Below are 23,096 nucleotides of genomic sequence, written 5' to 3'. Positions count from 1 at the left end.
GAACCCCTTATTTGTGAATACACTTGCCTCCTAGTGGTCCCACCTTCAGGAGTGAACTCTGGTGCAATTAGAAAGCCTTTCCCTATATCCACATTATGGAGAAATTCACCAATGATTTCTTTTATTACTCATATGGTCCCATTTCCAGGTTTAACATTCAGATCTCTGATCTATTTGATGTTTACTCTCACACATGTGGTGAATGTGCTTCACTTTAATCTTCTTCCAAATGGATATCCAGTTGTCCTGACAGCATTTATTTATAAAAATCTATTTTTTCCCAGGATTTAAGATGTCTCCTTTGCAGTGCAGTCTGTTCATTCTGGCTCATGAGAGCCTGCTGTATACATATTTTTCCTCAATTGCCATCTTTTTTTTTAAGATTTATTTATTTTTAAAGATTTTATTTATTTATTTGACATGGGGAAAGAGAGAGAGAGAAAGAGAAAGAGAGAGAGGGAGAGCACAAGCAGGGCAAGTGTCAGGTAGAGGGAGAAGCAGACTCCTTGCTGAGCAAGAAACCTGACTTGCTCGGGACTCGATCCCAGGATCCTGAGATCATGACCTGAGCCAAAGGCAGATGCTTAACCAACTGAGACGCCCAGGTACCCCTCAAATCTGCAATGTGTAAGATTATTTTGGGTTACACAGATGTCTTTTGTCTATACCACTTATGGTTTCCAGCTGTATTATGAGAACTGTGAAAGTATAATTTCAAATGTGGCCGTCAACTTGTTAAGCAAGGCAATCCTGCTATTTTCACAACCTATGTGGTCTTGATGTGTGTCTACCCTCAACATTCAGGTTGACATCTTAACCCCCCAATATAATGGCATTGGGAAGTGGGCCTTTGGAAGGTGACTAGGTCATGAGGGTGGAGCCCCCATGAATGGAGTCAGTGCCCTTATGAAAGAGACCTCACTGAGCTCCGCTACTTCTTCTACCATGAGTACACTGAGAAGTCTGTGATCCACAAGAGGCCCCTGCTGACCCTGCTAGCACCCTGACTGGACCTTCCAGCCTCTAGAACTGTGAGAAATAAATGTCTGTTGTTTATAAGCCACCCAGTGTGTGTTTTCCTGTGATATCAGCCCCAGCGGACTAGGAGAGCCTACCTTGCAATTCTAATGCAGGGAGCATTTATGGATCTGCTTCTATTATCTCTTTCTTCAGCTATGTTTCTCTCCATTCATCTTAGTCTCCTCGAATGTCATGTCAGGAAACTGTACATGACAAAAACATGGTCAACAGGATTAATTTGAAGAGTAGGATGATATTTTTGTCCTTGTATTTCATCTTCTGCTTGGCATTGGGGAAGCTGGTAGTCAGGGGCCACCCTAATCTGTGCTCAAGACCTGAGACTGGGATGCCTGGATGACTCAGTGGCTGAACACCTGCCTTCAGCCCAAGGTGTGATTCTGGAGTCCCGGATCAAGTCCTGCATCTGGCTCCCTGCATGGAGCCTGCTTCTCTCTCTACCTGTGTCTCTGCCTCTCTCTCTCTGTGTCTCTCATGAATAAATAAATAAAATCTATTAAAAAAATCCCAAAACAAAACAAAAACAAACCTGAGACTTCCCAGGCCACCCCGGGGTAGTGGAAAGTTTGGTTGCACATTTGTGCAAGGACTGGTTTACTTTTTTCACCCCTAAACTCATCTCCCAAGCAGAGGTTGGAGTGGTGGCTTAGCAGGCATCCCTCCTTAGAAAGACCTGGCAAGAAAAATGGCTTCATATTTCCTCCACCTTCCAAATCTTCCTTGTTTTTTGTTGATAGAACCCCTGGAAGCCAACTGGCAAAGGGGTCTGGAAATGTGGTCTACACATTTCCACCACCAGTCCCTCCAATTTCCCAGTAAAGGATCCTCCTAGCCACCTCCTCTTGGGCTTCAGGGGCTCAGGTAGATCCTATCAAGGGGCTCAGATGACCCAGGTCCATACAGAGCTCCATGGGACCCCGGGGGATGTGCAGCTCCTGAGGGGCCTGGCTGGGGTCATGGAGTACAGAGGTGGGAGGCAGCAGGGCCAAGGCTGGCCAGAGAGTGGGCAAGTTCAGGCCAATGGGGGTGGACCAGTGGAAGGAACAGAACATTCTGGGCTGGGTGTTGACTGTGTGGGAGCAGGAGGCCAAGGCTAGCAGAGCAGAATAATGAGTGAGTCAGGAGGGAGTAGGAGCTTTAAATTTTTTGTTTGTTTGTTTGTTTCTTTCTTTCCTTCTTTAAAAAAATTTTTTAATGTTTGAAGCAAGAGATCCAAACTGCAGCTACTGGAAGAACTGTCTGTGCCTCCCCTCAGACTTGGCCTTGGCCTACAGCCAGCAAGGGTTAAAGACCAGGGTCTCTGGCCTTCCCAGACTAAGCAAGGGAGGGTGTTGACTCCCTAGGGGAGGAGATGAGGTGGTATGACTGGGATTAGGGTGCTCATTTCAGAAGGTTCCAATGGAAGGAAGCAGACAGAAACAGGGACTGGCATGGCAGCATTGACCAAGAACAAGCTTGGCACATGTTCCCCAGTGGCCCACTCCCCATTCTCTGGCACATCTGGGCAGGACACAGAGGCCACCACTGAATAATAATGCCACCCGCCCTTGGGTAATCCCACTTTGCAAGAAGAGAGGCCAGAATGCTGTCCTGGTGGTTAGTGGCCGCCCACAGTGACCCATTCAAAGATGTATAAATAAGTTTTCAGGGGCTGGAGGGAATGCATACCCCTGGCCCTGAGGCATGTGTGCTGGTATGAACATCTCTGGGAGGATGAGGGGTGTCCTGCTGACTGCTTTTGTGGCTTTGGTCTCATTGCCTAGGATCCGGGCAGTGTGGTTGGGAAGGCTGGACCCTAAGCAGGTAACAGCTCTTCTGTGGAGCCACAGGGCCTCTGGGTTACCCTCCCAGTGCTGGCTTGGACCCGCACTGGCTATGGGGGGGACAGGCTAGCCTGAGGAAGGGGCCCTGGGCTTCCAGATGGAGAGAGGATGCCGGAAGGGCTGGAGGGACAATGCCGCCACCTGCCCCTCCTCCACCAGCTTCTGGGGTCCTGGTATATTCTGGCCGTGGCCTCAGGTGAAAAGGGCTTTGCATTGGAGAAGGCCACGAAGAACATTGAGGGCGTCGTGGTGTCCCTTACTCCAGAAAACAACCTGAAATTGCTGTCCTCCAGGCACAGGTGAGTGAGGTGTGCGCCCTGTGTCTGGGTGGGACTCGTGCCAAGTGGGAGAGGCCTCCTGGGACAAGCCCCTCTGCAGCTACTGCTTACAGAGGGCTCACGCGTTGGTTCGTGGTACTTAAGAGCCACTGGTTCTTTGGGGGCCCCTGGGGGCCCTCCCTCCCATTCCCGCAGGAGGTGGGTGCCCCGGGTACACCTGGGCCAGGCCTGGCCATGGGACGAGCAAGGACAGAGAGGGTCTGGGGTATGATGGCAGCTCTACTGTGTTGGGTGAGCTCGGTCACATGGGCCATGATGGTGGTCCCAAACCCACATGCCTGGTTGTGTCCCAGTAAGGCTGGTAGAATCAGGCTTCCAAACACAGAAACTGGGCATCTGGAGAGCCTCAAGCCCTGTGCAAGGCCACTGAAAACACAGGGTTCTATCAACAGGAAAACAAGGAGGATTTGGAAGGTGGAGGAAAGATGAAGCTATTTTTCTTGCCAGTTATTTCTAAGGAGGGACGCCTGCTAAGGGGGCCTCTTGTGTTTTATGGTTGAATTTCGTCTGTTGGTCTTAGGACAGGAAGTAAATTTGCATGACTCAGAAATCAGGGTCCCAGGGGCATACAGGGTGGGGGGGTCCTCCACATAGGTGACAAGCATTTGTGATGCCTAGTGGCTCCTCACACATGGGTAGGCATGTGCCAGCACACGTGTGTCATGGAGCTGTGCATCATGGGTGCTGGGATTGGTCTGTAGCCATGAACAGAGGCCCTGCTCTCTTTTAAGACATTTCAAATTTTGGGGGATCCCTGGGTGGCTCAGCGGTTTGGCGCCTGCCTTTGGCCCAGGGCGTGATCCTGGAGTCCCGGGATCGAGTCCTGCATCGGGCTTCCTCCATGGAGCCTGCTTCTCCTCTATCTGTGTCTCTGCCTCTCTCTGTCTCTCCCGAATAAATAAATAAAATCTTAAAAAAAAGAAGACATTTCAAATTTTATTCTATTTTATTAAACTTTTAAAAAATGTATAGTAAGATAAACACTGTGGAGATTGCCATGGCAACCACTTTTAAGGGCACAGGTCAGGGGCATCAGCACACTCACACTGCCCTGCAGTGGCCCCTCCGTGGACCCCAGGACGGTCCACCTTCCCAGATGGAGCCTCTGCCCCCACTGAACACTATCCCCCCACCCATCCCCCCTCCCGTCCCTCTCCTTCCCCAGGCCCCAGCCCTCTCCTCCCTGCATCTGTGGGTCCGACTCCTCGGGGGCCTCCTGAGAGTGGGTCCTTCAGGGCTGGTCCCCCTGCGCTGGGCTCACCTCCCTCAGCACCGTGTCCCCCAGGTCCATCTGAGTTGTGGCAGGTGCAGGGATTCCTTTAAGGCTGACTTACATTCCATGGTGTGGACGGGCTACATGGTTGCATGGTTTTGTAAGTGATGCTGCCGTGGACTGGGTGTGCTAGTCTATGTCTGAGACTTTCCCTTCACTCCCCCTGGGCACCCTGCAGGGGGATCCCACCCAGTGAGGCGCGCTGCTCCTTACACAGCTGTGTTGGCCTCCACCATGGCCCTGCTGTTGCACAGACCCTGGCGCTCCCCAACCTTCTGTAGCTGGAGACACAGTGTGGGAGGCAGGCCCAGTGCCTTTGCCTCTGCAGGGTCTGCCAGAAGCATAGGTCTGCAGGAGCTGCCGTGGCTCCACGTCCCATGTGACCAGTCCCCAGACCCGTGCCTGTGCCCCCCCACCCTGCATTCTCTCACTCTTGCTCCTTGTCAACTGTTGGGCTGCAGATGGCTGGGTCAGCTTCATGTGCTCCTGCAACAGCGGGAGTGACAACGGTTGCCATGCATGCCAAAATGCCTCTCCTGCTTCCTCCAACGCCAGGCCTGTCAGCATATTTTCCCCTTGGGTGTGTTTCTACTGGTCTGTAAGAACCCTTAAGTATTAGGGAGGTTCACCACTTTTCTGTGCCGAACGAACATAGTCGCCAATATATTTCCCAGTTTGTCATTTTTCTTATAATATTGAGGATGTTGCTTTTTTTTTTTGTCTGTCTTATTTTTGTTTTTAATGTACCTGAAGGGTTTCTTTCCATTTTTGCATAGAGATGTACACAGGGTCCTGGCTTTTGTGATCCTGTCAGGTAGGAAACTGCTTCCCACTCCCTGGGCTACTGGCATCCTTGCCGCGTTTGGGAAGAAGGGAGGACCAGCTTCATTTTTTTCAGATTACTACCCAACTATCATATATCATGTATCGAATTGCCCTCTGTCCTCCACTGACTCAGGCTTTTTGCTTTATTTTTGGATTTTCTTTCTTTTTAAAATATTTTATTTATTCATGAGAGACACACAGAGAGAGGCAGAGACACAGGCAGAAGGAGAAGCAGGCTCCCTGCAGGGACCCCGATGGGAACTCGATCCCAGGACCCCAGGCTCACGCTCTGAGCTGAAGGCAGCCGTTCAACCGCTGAGCCTCCCAGGCGTCCCTAGGTGTTTCTTTTTTTTTTTTTTTAGAGATTTATTCAAGAGAGGGAGAGAGAAAAAAAAAAAAAAGAGAGGGAGAGAGGGAGAGAGCACTAGTGGGAGGGGCAGAGGGAGAGTCTCCAGCTGACTGCGCTAAGCAGGGAGCCTGACGCCCCATCTCACAACCACAGATCCTCTCCTGAGCCCAAACTACAAGTCGGACACTTAGCAGCCTGCGCCATCCAGAGGTCTCTATTTTTGGACTTTGTATTCGTTCCTGTGATCAGTCTATTTATTTGCCAAAACCTTGTTTCACCTGCCACAACTTTATGTGGCTCCGTGTCAGTTGATTGGCAGGCTCTCGCCCCTTCTCCTCCTTGTAGAATTCCCAGCTACCCTCACCGTGTTTGCTGCAGGAACTTTGGCGTCTGCTCATCTTGGTGAGCGAGGACCATCTCTGCTGCGTTTGTTCACTTGATGGACTGACTGCTCAGGGGGACATTGGCCCCTTTGGAGGGGAACATTGGCCCCTTTGGAGGTCGCGTCTCTGCTCCAAATTGCAGGCGACCCTGTGTCTGTCTGAGGCCCCTTTCTGTGCGGTTCCTGTGGCCGCGGTGTGGGAGGCCTCCTGGGAGGTGGAAGGGCGCGATTCGCACTGTGCAGGGCTGTCGTGCTCACTCTCAGCCTAGGCTGGATTCGTGAGACAAGGCTTCCAGGTCCCAGTGGCAGTGCCCTTGCGGCTCCCGGTCCTGAGTGTGGGCGATGTGTTTCCCAGGCTGGAGAGGTGTGACGTGAACGTGGTGGAGCTGCTCAGACAGAACTCGGGATGGGTGTTTGAGAACCCCGGTAAGGAGCCAGCGCCCATGGGCTCACGCAGGCCGTGGGGATGCGCTTGCCTCCTTGGCCGTCCCTGGTGGGTTCTGCCGCAGGGGTACTGTGGGAAGGGCAGCGGGCAAGTCCCTCCCTCAGACTTCCTCGAGGAAGTGAAAGGACTCATTTGGTCAGAGGTTTGAGCCTGATATTGAGGATGGAGGCCTCGACCTAGCGTGCCCAGCTGGGACCCCGGGCCTCCCTCTGAGGTGGGACAGGACTAGGGGTGTGAGGCACTCGCCCGCCGGCCACCTGTCCCTGAGGTCCCGGTGAGCTGGCTCTGGGGACCAGGGGACAATGCCCGGGAGTGCTCTGCTGGATGGCGCTCTGGTGAGATCAGGTGCTGCCCTCGGGGGTACGTGTTCCCCAGCCCTAGGCATTCTGGACTACCGTGTGCTGGGCACCAACTTCAGGGATTATGCCATCGTGTTCACCCAGCTGGAGTTCAAAGACGAGGCCTTCAGCACCGTGGAGCTGTACAGTAAGGCGGAGACCACGGGCAGCCACATCCCCAGGGTTCAGGGCGGAGAGGGGCTCCAGAGCCTCAGGTGGCGGGGGGGGGTGGCTGGGGCATGGGGGCACATGTGGCGAGAGCTCCCCTTCTGTCCCGCAGGCCGGACAGAACTGGCCAGCCAGGAGGCCATGGGCCTCTTCACCAGGTGGAGCTGGGGCCTGGGCTTCCTGTCCCAGCAGCAGGCGTCTCTGCAGCGGGACCGTGAGTGTTGCCCAATGCTTAGGGGCCAGCATCCTATCAGGGGAGGCTGTGGACAGACCCCGTCCCAGGTGCTGGGGGTGCCAGGCGAGGCCCAAACATCCTCACGGCTTCTCTTGCCCCCTAGTCACCTGTGTGCACAAGGTCTTCCAGGTAAGCCGCTTTCCTGAGCATCACCCAGATCCCACCCCCTCCCCCCGAGCTCTGCAGCCTTGAAGGGGACCTGGGTGGGGGCAGACACCCCTCGGGGGAGAACTTAGGGTCCCCCAGTGCTCTTCTTGGTTTTCAGTGAGTGCTTCGAAGTCCTGGGAGGCCCGTGCCTGACGCGTTCTGGTGAGGCTGGCTGGGCGCTGGCCTCCTTGCTCGGCCGCCTGGGTGTTGGGTGTGGGGCAGACTGCTGCCAGGGACTCTCACTGCATTTCCCAATAAAGTGACTCCACAAACCCCTGCAGATGCCTCTCTCCTGTGTGCCAAGGGTGGACAGCAATGTCAGCTGGGGCACTGCCCTCTTGGGGCTCCAGTCGGTGCAGACCGAGGAGGATGGGTGGGGTAGGCCCACTGATGGCGGGACACGTGGTGCAGAGCCAGCTCTGAGGCAGGGTGGCTGTGCTGTGCTTGTGTCCCTCAACAGAATCCCTTTGGGGGACTCAGGAGTGGGGCCTGGGCTGGGGACAGCCGCTCCTCACGGAAGTTGCTGCAGTCCCTGGGCTGACAGGAGGATGATCTGAGTCAGAGCACACCCTGTGGAGTTTGGACAGGTGCAGGCTGATGGAAGTGGGCATGGTGCCCACCAGGGAGCTTGGCTGGGGGGCCCCGGTGTCCAGGGCACAGAGCACGGCTGTCCCAGCCTGAGGCTTTGGAGCAAGGGTACGGGGCATGATTCCCGAAGACCTGAGCCCTAGGTCCTCCTGTGGTCTGGTGGGGCCCTGCCTCAAGTCCTGGCAGAAGTCCGGCCATAGGAGAGGTGCGGTGCCTGGGGAGGGGGTGGGCGTGTACATACATTAGAATGTGCGTTTGCACACACGCATACACACGCATGCACACATGCACACACGTGTGCACACGCACACACATGCACGCTCAGTGGCCTGTAATCAGCACCCGCTCAGGTCAGGGGGAGGACAGCCCTGGTTGGTGCTGGCGCCATCCGAGCCTTGTCTTTACGTGCTCCTGCTCCTCACATCCAAGGATCCCTGTGGGGGATCCCTGGGTCGCTCAGCAGTTTAGCATCTGCCTTCAGCCCAGGGCGTGATCTTGGAGTCCTGGGATCAAGTCCCACATCAGGCTCCCTGAATGGAGCCTGCTTCTCCCTCTGCCTGTGTCCCTGCCTCTGTGTCTCTCATGAATAAATAAAATCTTTTTTTTTTTTTTTTTAAAAAGAAAAGGATCCCTGTGAAGTGACTCACAGTGACACTCCCTGGCCATGGGCCTCTCTTCCAGGGGCTAGGATGGGAGGCCCAGGGGTCTCTCATGGTGCCCCGAGGCCCTGGGGGGTGACCTTGGCAGCACTGGGCAGGCTGAGCACCTGGGCCAGAAACGGGTCCAAAGCCCCTGTCCCTCCAATTGGCTCACCACAGGCTGGTGCAAGGCTCTGGGTTGGCTGGACACCCACGGCGGGCTCAGGGTCAGTGGGTGGGGAGATTTATACTCAGTGCCCCAGTGGCCGAGGAAGGAGGGTGAAGATGGGGCCTGGGAGCCTGCTGTCCGGGCTGCTCTCGGCCCTTGTGCTGGCGACAGGTTCCCAGCCACAGGAGCAGCTGCCCAGGGAGTCCCACATCCTCAACTGGAACAAGGTGAGCCTTGTGCCCGTCGTCTCCAAGCCAGACACCATGGCCATCGGGGCTGGGACGCAGCATGTGTGCCAGCTGGAAGATCACTCTCTGACAATCTTTAAAAGGCTATCCTGGGATGGTGGGCAGTACCTCGAGGCTGGCAGGAGTTTCTGGCACAGGCCTTGGCCAGCCCAGTGGGTCTGTCACCCTGGCCTCACCCAGGGAGCTGATGGCCCTACAGGATGGGTCGGGCAGAGGGCCCCAGGCAGATGCAGCCTGGGGGCACCTGGAGATGCCAGGTAGGCAGAGGTAGAATGAGCAGAGCCTGTTCTGGAATAAAAAGATCACCAGTGGCTGGAAGGTTCTGGTGAGGGCGGCCGAAGATCCGGCTGAGTGGACTGCGGGGGTGCCAGGGACTGTGGGTTTGTGGCAAGAAGTCAGGGGGACAGCGCTGCAGGGCCGAGCTGGAAGGAAGTTAGAGCACACAGTGTCCACAGCCCAGCCCCCAGGGCCCTGGCCAGTGTGTCATCTGCCTGCCTAGGCCTGGGTGAGCAGCCAGGGCCCCTGTGCCCTGGGCTCCTGGGGGCCTGGCTGGGGGCTTGGGAAGGGACAGCTTCCCCAGCATGCTCTCCACAGTTTTCAGGCTTCTGGTACATTCTGGCTGTCGCCTCTGATGACCAGGGATTCTTGCCAGGCAGAGAGCGGAGGAAGCTTGGGGCATCCTTGGTGAAGGTCCACAAAGCCGGCCAGCTGAGGGTGGTGCTGGCTTTCAGCCGGTGAGCAGACGGGACAGGGTGCTTGGCGCAGCCCTCACAGAGCCTTGGACACAAACAGCCTGGGCCATCTCCCCATCCAACAGGGGGAGGGAGTGCGGGGCGGGGCAGACCCAGGGTCATCTGGAAATCTAATGGGGATGGTCCCTGCTGCCCTGAACCCTGTCCTGCCCCTAAAATTCAAGGCCTGATTTTGGGAGAGGCCAGCACAGTACACGGGGTCCCTGGTGGACAGAGGGTGTTTGGAGGGTTTCCTAAGCTGGGGGGACTGGCCCTGATCCAAGCTGGAACGTTCCACAAAAAGAGGCAACAAAGGGCTCCTGCCTGCCCCCTAGGTCACAGGGGTGCCAGGCACACACGGTAATTCTGCGGAAAGATAGGAAAAAGGCCATGTTCAGGAACACCTGTGCGTATGACAGCCTGGGGCACGGAGAGGTGACCAGGGTGGGAGCGTCCACAGCCTCATGGCCACAGACCCCTGGAAGGTGGGTGGGGGGCCCACGGGGCCCAGGAGCCTTGGCCTGGGGGTGGGGTGGGGGGTCGGCCCCATGTAGGCCTGAGGGGCGGCCCTGTGCTTCTCTCCTGGCCAGTGAAGGGGGTGGAGGGCTTCCACGTGCTGTCTACCGACTACAGCTCTGGTGTGGTCTACGTGCGCCTGGGCCGAGCTGGCCACGCCTCCAGGACCCTGCTGTTCTTCAGTGAGTCCAGCAGTGACATCGGGGTCATGGGGGACAGAGGAGCGACCAGCTCAGGGGAGGGGCAGGAGGGGAGCTCTGCATCGCAGTGCCACAGGCCGTGCAGCGCCCACAAGGGACATGGATTCTCACAGCTCAGTGAGCCTGATCGGTGGACAGACAGCTGCCCTCTCACTGTGTGGAGTCGGGGAGAGCGCCCTGCTCTCTTCCTCTTCCTACAAGCACACAAATCCCATCAGGGCACCCCGCTGACCCCACACACCTCCCAAGGCCCTGACACCTCCCGCTGTCACTCCCAGCAGCTGGGGGCATGGCCCTTGTGGTGCACGCAGATGGCGGGGCTGGGCAGGGGTTTAAGTGGGAGGTGGCAGCAAGCAGGGTCCTGTGGGGAGACCACATAGGCAGGGCCACAGCAGGGGTAAGTGGGGGAGGCCAGTGCAGAGGAGGAGCCCAGGGGGTGAGAGACCAAGAGTGGGACTGGCCACCCGCATGGAGACAGAGCCCCTCCACATCCCAGGCTGAAGGCAGGATCGGGGAGCAGGGACAGGAGGTGGAGGGCAAGGGGCAGCCACGAGGGTCTGTCCAGGGAGGGGTTGGGGGAGGAGGCAGCACAGCGGAGGGGCCGTGTGAGCAGGGAGGGGGCAAGAGGACACCTCCCCATGGGTCCCGCTGCTGCCTCCCCTGCAGCATCCTTGCTTCCCTGCCCTGCCAGCTCGGGGCAGGGCCGGGGGGGGGGGGCACTGCAAGTGCCTGTGGCTCGGAGCTATGACTTCTGACATCAGGATTCTACTCCCCAACTGCAGGCAGGCAGAGCATGTCCAGCTTCCCGAGCATGAAAAAATTCGTAGACATATGTGAGATTCTGGAGCTTGCAAATGGTGTGACTGTCCTCCCAAAAGACGGTAACATGCAGCCACGAGTCCTTCTGTGTGGGTCTACACCGCGCATGGCATCCATGCATCCCCTGAGAGTGGACTCTCGGGGCAGAGGGGGGAGGGTGACAGGTGTGCCCCACGGGGGAGCTCCCCCATCACCGTCCCTGCCCTAGGCACTCCCCCTGGTCTGGCCCCCGTGGCTGCCCGGCTGTGCCCTCTGCAGAGCCCTGAACCCACACCTGCAATGCCAGGAAGAGCCAAGGCCTGCTGTGAGCAGCCTGGCCCCGCAGAGCAGCCCCCCAGGACCTGTCTCCCTCCTGCAGCCTCCTGTGCGCACACCATCCGGCCCTGAGCACCATCAAGCCGTCCACTCGCCCTTTCCGTCAGGGCGTCATTGTTGGGCCCTCTAGACTTCGGGATCACTGACCAAGACTGCAGGTCCTCACGTCCACCAGCTTCTTCACACGCATTTGATGACCCCAGGCCATTGAGGGGGTGAAGTCAGCTCCAAAGGGATCCTTTATGATCATCAAGAGACAGGGATGGGGGGCAGGTGCTGAGCGGGGACAGCTGTGCTCATGCTCCCAGATTACATGGTGGAAAGAGGCTGCCACCCTTACTGGCTGCGAAATAGAGCACGGCTGGTCCAGTGTCCTCCATCCACGTGCCTTCTCTGTAGTGAGCCTGCGCCGCCAGTCCCCGTGCCCCTGACGTCCTGTACTTTCTCAGGAAGTCACTCACTTATTCGCCAAACGTTCATAAGTGCCTGCGACAGGACTGACATTGCCAGCTGCTGGGGAGAGGGCTGTCAGCAAAATAGGTGCCACCGCTCCAGGGAGCTGACGCCTTCCAGGACAGGCATGCAGCTGCCTGCACACAAGACTGCAGAGAAGCGTGTCTGGACAAACAAAACAGTGGCTGGTCTGACTCACTCCAGAAGGGGCAGGAGAGGTCAGGGAGGGCTTCTCGGGGGAAGGGACGCTCAAAGGAGGGGTGAAGAAGTGGCAGAGAAGTAAGTTTGGTGGGGCTGCGGGAGCAGGGCCTCCCTGAGAGGGGAAACAACTGGTTTTGGAAGGCCGCAGAGAGGGGTGAGGCGTGGGGGAGGGAAGGCAGGCCACGGGCGGTTCAGGTGAGGAGAGGGAGCACCGGGTGCAGGCTGGAGGATAGATCTGGAGCCCATGGGGGAGCTGGTGCCCAGAAGACAGAACGAGGCAGGAGCTGGGCATCGGGAGTCACCAGGCGCGGTTAGGGCCACCCACAGAGGAAACAGGATTGAATCAGATTGCTGTCACCAGGGCACCGCCACCCACGGGACCCTGTGCTGGGAACCAGCAGAAACGTATCTGGCTTTCCCATCTGGGGTCAGCGTGGGCTCATGGGCTGGCGGGGTACTGTGGGGAGCGGGGTGGTTCTTCACAGAGCTCACTCAGACGTTTTGGGGTTGGCAGGAGGTGACTGGTTCGGAGGGCTCTGCTGCCCCCGCCCACTGCCTGCACCCACTGCCCCTGAGGACGGCCGCGTCTTGCATGTGACACAACAGCGCTGAGGGCACAGCGGCCTGCAGGGCTCGGCACAGGCACATGGGCATTTCTGCTTCAGTTGCTGAGCAAAGCAGGTCGCAGAGCCAGACCCGAAGTCCTGAAGAGGCTGGGAGATGTCCTGCGCATCCTTAGTGGGACAGACTGTAGGCTCCTGGCTGTGACAAGCTCTGCCCTGAACCCACGTATACAGCATTGTGCCCAGTCCCCCAGGGGGCACCACCCTGCTCAGGCCAGGGGTCCTCATGCACCTCCACCCCGGGGCCCCTCATACCATCTAATGGGGGGCAGTAGGATGCCATCTGGGGTCTGTGACCTACAGAGGCCTCCCTAGACCACACAGTGTGGGGTGCAGGGCGGTCACCCCCACAGCGGCTCTGGGGTCCGGTGGAGGCAGCCTGGGGGCCTGGTTCCTACAGGAGAGCTCCCTGAAGCTTGCAGCCTGAGTGGCTCCCGGTCTGTTGTTCTCAAGCTCCGCCCTCTGAGACCCTCCTCCCCCGACTTTCCACTCAGGTGGCTTTTAGCGCTTCGGGGGCAGGCACTGGGGGGCACGCCTGTGCAGGGCAAGACCTTCGGAACCATGCACATTTCCTTCAGTGCTGTTGTCAACACTGCTCTTTGAAGCACTGGGCTTTCTGTGGATGCCAGTCCCTTTCTTTCCAGCTGCCAGAAGCCACAGTTCCTGAGGCCACAGCCCCTTTCTAGAGATTTCCTTATTAGAGCTTGGCTATCAGCCCCCTGAGGGACAGGGTCTCCACACCCTAGGTGCCCTTTTGCACAGCTCGAGAACTGACTGTGGCATGCCGCAAGTCCTCCAGAGTCCACACAAACACATGAGCCTAACTCAGTACTCACGAGCAGAATCCCGGCTCAGCTCAGCTGGGAGCCTCTGCCTCCAGGGCCCCCAGGAGGCCGGGGTTGCAGCCTCCACTCAGGTTCGACTGGGGCAGGGTCTGTCTCTGAGAGCACCCACCTGCTATTGGCAAGATTTGGGTTTCAGTGGGGGTCTCAAGACTTTTCTGTCTGTTAGCCTGGACCCTCTGTAGGTTTTTTGCACTTGGGGTCTCCCAGGGCAGGTCATACTATCTGGTCTCGCTTCTCCAGAGCACTGGATCAGAGACACACAGACACTCAGAGTCAGAGACAAAGAATGAACACAGGAGAGAGGGAACCAGGAGACATCACAGATATTCCTCAATCAGCCTGGAAATGACATCCCATCACCCGGCCCTATTCCCTCAATTAGAGCCCAGTCCCCCAGACCATCCACCCTGGAGGGGATGGGATTCCACAGGGATGTCCCTGAGGACTCGGAATGCTGGGAGCCACGGTGGGGACTGCCCAGCACATAGGCGCAGACAAAGCCCCGAGACCTGAACTTAAACCTACTGGGGGCCCCTGGATGTGTGTGTCCCCAAGGGACAAGGTGTGACTCCATTCTTTTCAACCTTCCTGTGGGGCTGGGACACAATCAGGAGGAGCGGGCTTTGCCTGGACCCCAGAGCAGACCCAGGCCCCTCTGAGCTATGGTCTATGTCTGCGCAGCCACCTGTACAAGAAGAGCCGCCACCTGTGCAGGGAGAGTTGGCACCTGTGCAGGGAGAGCTGGCACCTGTGCGGGGAGAGCCTGAAACTGTGCAGGGAAAGCCCCACCCCTAGGCCTGGACAGAATGTTTCATCCCGTCCTCCTTTATGTTTTCTCTCTGGTACATTTAAAAGTTATTTTATTTTTTCACGTCTTATACAGTATACATTATTTGTTTTAAATAAAATTTGGTGTTTTTAATTAAGGAAATCATGAGCATTAAGTACATTCACAACGCTGTGCCACCACATCACAGAACATTGTTCCGGAATATCTCAGTCCCCAAAGTATACCCTGACCCAGAAGCGCTCCCTGCCCATTTCTTCCCCAGCCCAGTCCTTGGAAACCCTCAGCTCCTTCCTCTCTCTGTTCCTTGTGCTCATCCATCCACCCACCTGTGCCCGCAGCAGCAACGTGTCTGCCCCTGGGAGAAGAGGTGCACCCCAGACCCCCTCCCTGCCCTCAGGGCTACAGCCTGACCTACGGGTCAGCATCTCACCCACAGTCAGCAAGTACAGGAGAGAGAGCTAGAGCATCTCCAGCACCAGACTTTGCATGAGCTGTGGAGCGGAGCCAGCGCTGTTGTCAGCTATGGTTTAGAACGATCTAAAGCACCAGAACTTGCACCAACTCTGGGCTCTAGGCAGCTATGGAATTAGCTCAAAGACACCGTTATTTCACCTCAGAGAATGCAGCCTCTCCAGCTTATCCCGGACCCCCTCAAAGGTAAAAGAAGCTCTGACCTTAATTGCAGAGCCAAAACCATCTCCCCCACCAGTTCTCCCACCCATTCTGGCACCATTGCCAGAGTAAGAGCCAGCCCAAGATGGAGAGCCAATTCTAGAACCAGCCCTAGCGCTGCCGGGGAAGGCTGAGGGGGTTTTCCTAGAGAGGGCACATGGAGAGGCAGCCAGGTTGGTGATGTTCTCTCCTCTTGCTGCCTCAGCACCACCTACAGATGGAGACCAGGCCACTGTACCAGCGCTGGTGAACCCCCCAGAGCCCGATGCAGCTGCAGAAGCAGCTACGGAACCAGAGCCCGCTCCAGAGCTAGAGGTGCTTCCATTTCCTGCCCTAGCGCCTTCCTCAGGAGCTCCAGAGCCTGAGCCAAGTGTGCACCAGGGTTAGGAGGCCAGCTGCACCTACAGCCAGCGTCTCCTCAGCCCCACAGGGAGACCTGGCGCAGGCACAGGAGCGCTTGCCACCCGGTGAGCTACAGCAGGTTCTTGTACCAGCAGCAGAGCGAGTGCACCTCCACCTACAAAGCCAGAGCCGCTGTGAGCACCTGCTCTTGGCACCAACTAAGGACTCATGTCCACCCTGGCACCTGCCGTAGAGCTAGAGGTGGGCAGGCTACGGATACAGGGCCTCCAGTGGACACTTGGGCCAGCTCCAGAGCAACAGCCATCTCTCCACTGGTTCCTGCACTTCACGGCCCCTCGGCACCCCATCCCTGCACCGACAGCTGCCTAACTCCCTTTGGGGCACATTGGGTCTCCTCTTCTCTCTGACACTGGACTCGGGGACTGCAGCACCCCCGGTCCAGTCCCCACGTGCCACAGGGGGACTGAGGTTTAAGGCCCATATGTGAGCAGGTGGCCCCAGGGGTGGGTCAGGGGAGGACACAGGACCCAGGGCCTTGAGGCAGAGAACTTCTCCAGGGCAGAGAGGAATCACTTCCTCTCCAGGCACCCCTGTCCATGGGCGGCCACAGGGTCAGCACTGTGGGGACCTGTCCCAAAGGCCCAACCACAACTCCACGTGTGGGCTCAGCCTTCATGGCACACGGGGTCCACACGAGACACCTAAGGCTCAGAGGGCAAGTGCCATCCCGAGACTCACAGCCAGGAGGTGGGTGGGGAGCTGCTGTGGGGTCAAGGGTCCTGCTCACCTTTTTAGGCAGCAGGTGCAGGAAACCCAGGAGGATGGCTTCATTGGGAGGTGCACAGGGACAGATGTCCCAGGAAAGGTCATTTCCTGGGCTCCGGCAGCTCCCAGGGTGGCAGCACTGACTGTCCACACCCTCTGTCCTCATCCATGTGCAGGGCTGACTCATTTTCACAACGGGGCCAAGCTGTGGACACAGAAGGGACAGTTCACAGCAGAGAAGCTGTAAAATATTCCCGTTGCCTCCTGAAGAGCAACAGTGTGTGAACAATTGATTCGGATCATCCTTACACGTATGTGAAGAGTGATTTAAATTTTTTTAAAAATTTATTTGTGATAGTCACACACACACACACAGAGACAGAGAGAGAGAGGCAGAGACACAGGCAGAGGGAGAAGCAAGCTCCATGCACCGGGAGCCCGACGTGGGACTCGATCCCGGGTCTCCAGGATCGCACCCTGGGCCAAAGGCAGGCGCCAAACCGCTGCACCACCCAGGAATCCCGTGAAGAGTGATTTGTACCTGGTCAGGGCTGGGGCTGGACCGGAGTGGGGAGGGTAGGGGTGGACGGAGGGAGTGGCCCAGACTCCTTGGGTTGAGGTCATGGCCACATGAGGGGCAAAGCCCTTGGGGAACCCCAGGGAGTCAGTCTCCTGAATGACCTGGGGGCAGGAGCCCCTCCCTGGCCCTCCCTAGGCCCAGTTCTGGGGACCCCTCATGCCCACCCTCACCCTGACCTTGCTCCGGCCCTTCCTGGGGTCATGGTGCACCTGCCCCACACCTGCAGTAGGAGAATCATGGTCCCGTTGACCAGCCTCCTCCCAGGTTCTTCCATGGGGCTCTGCAAAGACGGGGAGCAGCCCCGGGCCCCCCAATGTCATATTCCTGCCCGGCTATAGTCACTGCTCTGCTGCCCACCCCGACTGTTGTTTCCACCTGAGACACAGCCTGGTGTGTGGACAGCCCTCACCTGGGATGCAGCCAGATACACCTATAGGCTTGGGACCAACCCTGGGGAGAAGGATGCCACCCAGCCCACCCCTTCCACCCAGCCTGCCTTGACCTGGGAGTAAACATGAGCCCCTACCAGGCCTCTGACCTCTCGTCAGCCTGCTCCTGTTGGGGGTGAGCCCACCCCAGGACCTTCCCTTACACACACACACACACACACACACACACGTGGACATGCACAGGAGGAGGGAGCTGGGGCTGCTCCGTCGGATCACAGTGGTGTCTGGACGGACTGACACCTCTGGGTCCCTCCAGGCACATGGCCAGAGGGTCTGGGGTGCACCCTGACCCAAAGTCTGTGGTGCAGGAAAGGCTCTCACTGAGGCTTTCCTGAGACCACATCGTTGGGACCTCGGGATACAGCATGAGAGCAGGTATTTCACGGGAGCATCTCCAGCCAAGTGCATGGGGTAGGTACGGGGCTGACTCTAGAAGGTGGGGAACCGTGTGCCCTTTGGGCACCCTGGGGCCCCATTGGCCCTCAGCCTGGCATGTCTCCCCTCCCCATGCTACGGTCCAGGCAGGTTCTCAGGAGTCAGTGCCCTCACCCCACAGTCCAGCTGCCTCCACAAACTCTTCCATCTTTCCCCCTTGTCACCTCCAGGGGGCCTCCTCTGACCCCACCTGGGGGGCTAGTTCATGTGGGGGTGTGGGCGCCCTTGCACAGGGTCGTGTGTTTGTGCCCAGGGGGTGGGGGAGGGCATGCCCCAGGGGAAGGGTCCCACGTGGAGTGATGCACAGGGTTCTCCAGGACCTTAGGGGCTCTGGTTCCCACAGGACCATCCCCCCTCCCCTCCCCCCAAAGGTGAAGTCCTGGCCTAGGAAGAGGACCCTCCTGCTCCTCCAGCCCCTGCTCACCAGTGGGTCCCAGGCCAGTCCCCCCTCCCCTGGCCTCAGGTTCCCATTGTCCCAGGAAGGGCTGGAGGAGGAACTTCCTAAGCGGGCTCCGCCTCAGCGTATCCAGGCAGCTCCCACCTTTTGGAGGGTTTGACGCAGAGCACTCTGGTTGCACGCTGTTGTCCGACCCACCGCAGGAGGGGTAGGAGACCGGTGGATCCTGCGCAGGCGCACGCGGACCAGCAGAAAGCGCGTGCACGGGACCTCACCTCGCAGCGGGCACGCGCACCACCAAGGGGTCGCAGAAAGGTTGGTCCCGCGTGTCCCTGTCTCCCTGGCCTGCTCGGTGACCCTCACATCCTCTAGGCGGGGCCACCTCCAGTCCTGCCAGGCAGGGCCGCTGGCCTGAGTGGACATGGAGACCTGGGGACAGAGAGACAGGAAATGCCCCCCACCTGCCGTCCTGGCCCCACGTGCCACTCCAGGGTTCATCTGGTTGCGTGGATGGGTCAGGGGCGGAGGAGGTGGAGGTGGCCTCCAGTCTGGGCGGGGACAAGGTCAGGCTGCCTTTTCCTCCTCTACATCCCTTCCCCTGTTCCTGGCAGCCCCCAAGCGCCCCACAGTCCAATACTTCAGACACCTTCATCTCCCTGCTTTAGTCCCCAGCACACCCTCCTGAGGTCCGAGTCACTGGTTCCATTTTCTTTTTTCTTTTCTTTTCTTTTCTTTTCTTTTCTTTTCTTTTCTTTTCTTTTCTTTTCTTTTCTTTTCTTTCTTTTCTTTTCTTTTCTTTTCTTTTTCTTTTCTTTCTTTTCCTTTTCTTTCTTTCTTTCTTTCTTTCTTTCTTTCTTTCTTTCTTTCTTTCTTTCTCTCTCTCTCTCTCTCTCTCTTTCTCTTTCTTTCTTTCTTTCTTTTCTTTCTTCTTTCTTCTTTCTTTCTTTTTTTGTAAAGATTTTATTTATTCATGAGAGACCCACACAGAGGCAGAGACACAGGCAGAGGGAGAAGCAGGCTCCTGTGGGGAGCCCGATGTGGGGCCCGATCCCAGGACCCTGCGGCCCTGAGCCAAAGGCAGATGCTTAACCACTGAGCCCCCAGGTGCCCCACTGACTCCATTTTCAAACTAGGAAGCGGAGATCCCAGGAGCTACCACGGGAGCTTCCCGGTCAACAGGGCTGTGTCATGGTCCTGCTGGGGGTGTGAACCCAGAGCAATCTGACCTAAAGCCTGAGCTTGCCCAGAGGCATGAGGAAGTGCCCTTGAGCCCAGGTTTGCAGGTCAGGCTATCCTGGAGGGGGCCATGGGGTCAAGCAGTGGGGCAGGGGGCTCTGAGGGGCAAGGGCTTAGTGGGCTTCCTGGGAGAGGAAGCCCTAGGGAGGCTGGAGTGGGGTGCCCACTGGGGAGCGTGTCTGCACCAGATCATGCTGGACTTTCTGGAGGCTGGGTGAGGAGTCGGAAGTCATTGCAGGTTTGGAGGCCCAGGGGACACAATTTGAACAGTCTTACCAGAGCCACTCCTCCTAGATGTGGAGGGAGCTTGGTGGGCATGTTATTGCCCCCACTCAACCATGGATCACCAAGCCCCAGCCAGGGATGAGGTGGCTGCCTCAGTTTCCTCCTGTGCAGAGTGGTGTCCATGTGGTCTTCTGCCTCTGTCCAGCCCTGAACATGCTGCTTGGAAGATCCAGAGATGGTTTCTGGTCAGAGTAGCAGCTCCAGTGAGGCCAGTACTCAGAGAGGCCTGAGTGAGGCTACCGGAGGGACTCCCCACCTGCCAGTTCACCAGGATGCTCTTGTACCTTTTGCCGATCTTCATAGTAGGGCTGACACAGTTCAGGGATCATCGCCTACCTGCTGTATGCAGAGCTGCAGCGAGGAGCCATGGATGCAGATTCCAAGACACAGAGCTCCTGTGAGCCTGAAGCTGCCAGGAGTGTGGGGAAAGCTGAGGAGGACGAGGTGCTGCGTGAAGCTTAGCTGGTGCCTGCGATTTCCAGAGGTAACTGGGAGGTCAACTCTGGAAATCAAGGAAAGGAAAGGTCAGTGGAAACTCTGGATTGTGCAGGTCACCCCCTGCCAGCATCTAGCTCAGAGGCTTCTAGAGACTGTGTCTTCTTGGCCCCTTGTGGGTGTGGATTGGGGACCCAGGTCCCAGGAAGGGCTGTCTGTCCTGGAGAAAGGATGGGACAGCCATCTTCTTTTCCTGGCCATTGAGGGACCCTGGGGCAAGCCCATATTGATCTACTCCTCTGCATCAGGCTGGGGAAGATGGTTGAGGCAGGCAATGTCCCTGCTGCCTAGGTGGGGGCTGCATCTGAGCTGACCACAGGACTTGGAGTGAGGGCTCGTTCAGGTCTTGGGTGCTGTGTTGGGGGTCTGGTGGCAGAACTGAAGGGCTGATTTTGCATGGATCAGACACCATGGGTGAATGGGTGCTTTTGGGTTTCCATTTTCCATGGCTCACTGAGGTGAAGCAGATAATTCAAGAAGCACACAAACTACCAAAACTGACCAAAACAGAAGAAATGGAAAACCTGAGTAGACCTATAAGAACTACATAGACTGAAGCAGTCTTGAGAACTTCCCAACAAAGTAAATCCCAGGACTTGATGCTTTCCATGGTGATGTGTCCCATATATTTGAAGAAGACATAATACCCATGTTTCTGAAATTCTGCAAAGAATACAAGAGGAGGGAATATTCCAGGTCACCCTAGAATGCCAGCATCATCCTGATTCCAAAGACTGACAAGGACCTTAAGAGTAAGGACAACGGCAGCCCAAAATCTATTATGAAGAGAGATGCAAAAATCCCCAACAGGATTCTAGCAAACAGAATCAAGCAGCACATTGACAGGACTCTACATCATGACCAAGTGTGATTTAGGCCTGGAATGCAAAGGCTGTTCCACATAGCTAATTAGTGTCCTAGGCTACATTAGTAAGAAACAGGATAAATTAATGTAGGATAAGCTTTGACACCTTCATGACAGGTCATGACACCTTCATGACACCTTCATGAAAGGTGCTGTCAAGAAAGTCGAAATAGAAGATACAAATACAATAAAGAATGAACACGTGGGGGGCACAGGAGATTGAGCATCTGATTCTCAGTGTGGGCTCAGGTTATGATCTCATGGGTGTTGATAGCGAGGCCCCATTGGGCTCTGCCCTCAGAGGGGAGTCTGCTTGGAGATTCTCTCCATCTGTACCTCCCCCTACACAAGTGGGCACTGTCTCAAATAAATAAATAAATAAATAAATAAATAATCTTTTAAAAAGTAGGATAAAGATTAGTGATGAAAAAACTCATATGTATATCATTCTCAGTGTGAAAGACTGAAAGTTTTCTCCTTAAGCTCTGGAATAAGTCAAGCATGTCCACTTCTACCACTTCATTTCAATATTGTCATGGAATTTATTCAGAGTAATTATACAAGATGAATTACTAAAAGCTCCCAAATGGAAATGAAGAAGGAAAAGTGTGTTTATATATATATGACATGATTTTATATGCAAAAATACTAAGAGTTTAAAAATCTCTATAGGAGATTAAACATGATCCACAAGATATGAGCAGAGAAGACCAACACTTGTGGGTCAATAGAATACCAGTGAGAATCAGGGAATAGGTACATGTATGGTCGGGTGTTTCCCAACATGAATACCAAGATCCTTCATTGAGACAAAAACAGGGTCCCAAACAAATGGTGTTGGGAAACCAGATATCTACATACAAAAGAGTAAAGTCAGAGCACTGTCTTACACCATATAAAACAATTCACTCCAAAAGGATCAAAGAACTAACTTTAAGAGTGAAAACTGGGCAGCCCGGGTGGCTCAGTGGTTTAGTGCCGCCTTTGGCCCAGGGGGTGATCCTGGAGACCCAGGATAGAGTCCCATGTCGGCCTCCCTGCATGGAGCCTGCTTCTCCCTCTGCCTGTGTTCTGCCTCTCTCTCTCTCTCTCTCTCTCTCTCTGTCTCTCATGAATAATAATAATAATAATAATAATAATAATAATAATAATAAAAAGAGTGAAAACTCTTAACACTCCAGAAGTCAACTAAGATCATTTAGGGGCAAATCTTGGATTTGGCAATGGTGTCCCTAATAAATCAAAGGAGAATGTAAAGAAACCCAAAGAGTGGTAGGAACTATTTGCAAGTCCTCAATCTGATAAGGGTCTTGCATCTAGAATATAGAAAGATCTCCTACAAATTAAGAACACAAACAACCTCCTTGAAAATACTAGACATTTCTCCCAAATAGGTAGTTAGACAGTCCAGTAAGCACATGGGAAGATGATCATCACTAGGTAGTGGGGAAATGCAGCCAACACCACAATGACATACCTTTTGATGCCGAGGGGATTATACTGAATAAGCAGAAATAACAAGTGTTGGAGAGGATTTGGGGATATAGGAGCCCTCACACATTGCTGGGGGAGATGGAAAATGGTTAAGGTGTGGCATATCCTTCAGACATTAACTGTAATGTCATCATTGGACCCCATTCCACTCATTATCTAACCAAGAGAATTGAATACAGGCACCCTAACAAAAGCCTGCACAGAAGCAGTCATAGCAGCACTCATCACAATCCCTGAATAATGCAAACGGCGCCCACATCCATCCTCAGGTGAACGGATAAACACAACGTGGCACATTCACACAATGGAATTCGTTCAGCCATGACGGGAATGAAGTGCTCATAACCGGTATCATGTGGGTGAACTTGGAAAACATGATACCCAGTGGCAGAGACTAGAGGCAAAATACCACATACTGTATGACCCTCCGCATAGGAAAATTCATAGAGGGTAGGTGCCAGATTAGTGGTCGCCAGGGAGCAGGGGCAGTGGGCAATGGCCAGTGCCTGACTGCTTAGTGGGTGGGAGGTATCTCTCTGGGGCGATGACATGTTCTGTAACTG

The 23,096-nt window shown here is 55.8% G+C and overlaps 2 protein-coding genes across 6 annotated transcripts; both read left to right on the top strand.

Annotated features, from left to right (window-relative positions):
- The first annotated feature begins 2,424 nt into the window (after positions 1–2,424).
- LCN6 (lipocalin 6) lies at positions 2,425–7,641 on the top strand. 3 transcript variants are annotated; one of them, XM_072778737.1, is made up of 6 exons: positions 2,425–2,841; positions 3,021–3,160; positions 6,384–6,454; positions 6,849–6,959; positions 7,092–7,193; positions 7,480–7,641. In XM_072778737.1, the coding sequence occupies exons 1-6, from the start codon at positions 2,722–2,724 to the stop codon at positions 7,512–7,514; spliced, it is 579 nt and encodes a 192-aa protein (XP_072634838.1). In that variant the 5' UTR covers positions 2,425–2,721; the 3' UTR covers positions 7,515–7,641. The 3 variants fall into 3 exon arrangements, with proteins under 3 accessions (XP_072634838.1, XP_072634837.1, XP_072634836.1); XM_072778736.1 differs by having other exon boundaries at positions 2,429–2,841; positions 7,318–7,641; XM_072778735.1 differs by having other exon boundaries at positions 2,430–2,841; positions 7,092–7,641.
- Positions 7,642–8,851: 1,210 nt separating this feature from the next.
- Positions 8,852–14,638, top strand: LCN10 (lipocalin 10). Of its 3 annotated transcripts, none has more exons than XM_072778740.1 (6): positions 8,852–8,983; positions 9,599–9,738; positions 10,071–10,141; positions 10,326–10,433; positions 11,234–11,332; positions 11,629–14,638. In XM_072778740.1, exons 1-6 carry the CDS (start codon positions 8,873–8,875, stop codon positions 11,655–11,657), a joined length of 558 nt encoding a protein of 185 aa, XP_072634841.1. In that variant the 5' UTR covers positions 8,852–8,872; the 3' UTR covers positions 11,658–14,638. The 3 variants fall into 3 exon arrangements, with proteins under 3 accessions (XP_072634841.1, XP_072634839.1, XP_072634840.1); XM_072778738.1 differs by having other exon boundaries at positions 10,071–10,220; positions 10,369–10,433; XM_072778739.1 differs by having other exon boundaries at positions 10,071–10,220.
- Positions 14,639–23,096: the final 8,458 nt, after the last annotated feature.

This window comes from Canis lupus, chromosome 16 (assembly GCF_048164855.1).
Source record: "Canis lupus baileyi chromosome 16, mCanLup2.hap1, whole genome shotgun sequence".
Taxonomy (NCBI): Eukaryota; Metazoa; Chordata; class Mammalia; order Carnivora; family Canidae; genus Canis; species Canis lupus.
Note: the sequence above shows the minus strand (reverse complement) of the source record. Positions and strands in the feature narration are given on the sequence as shown.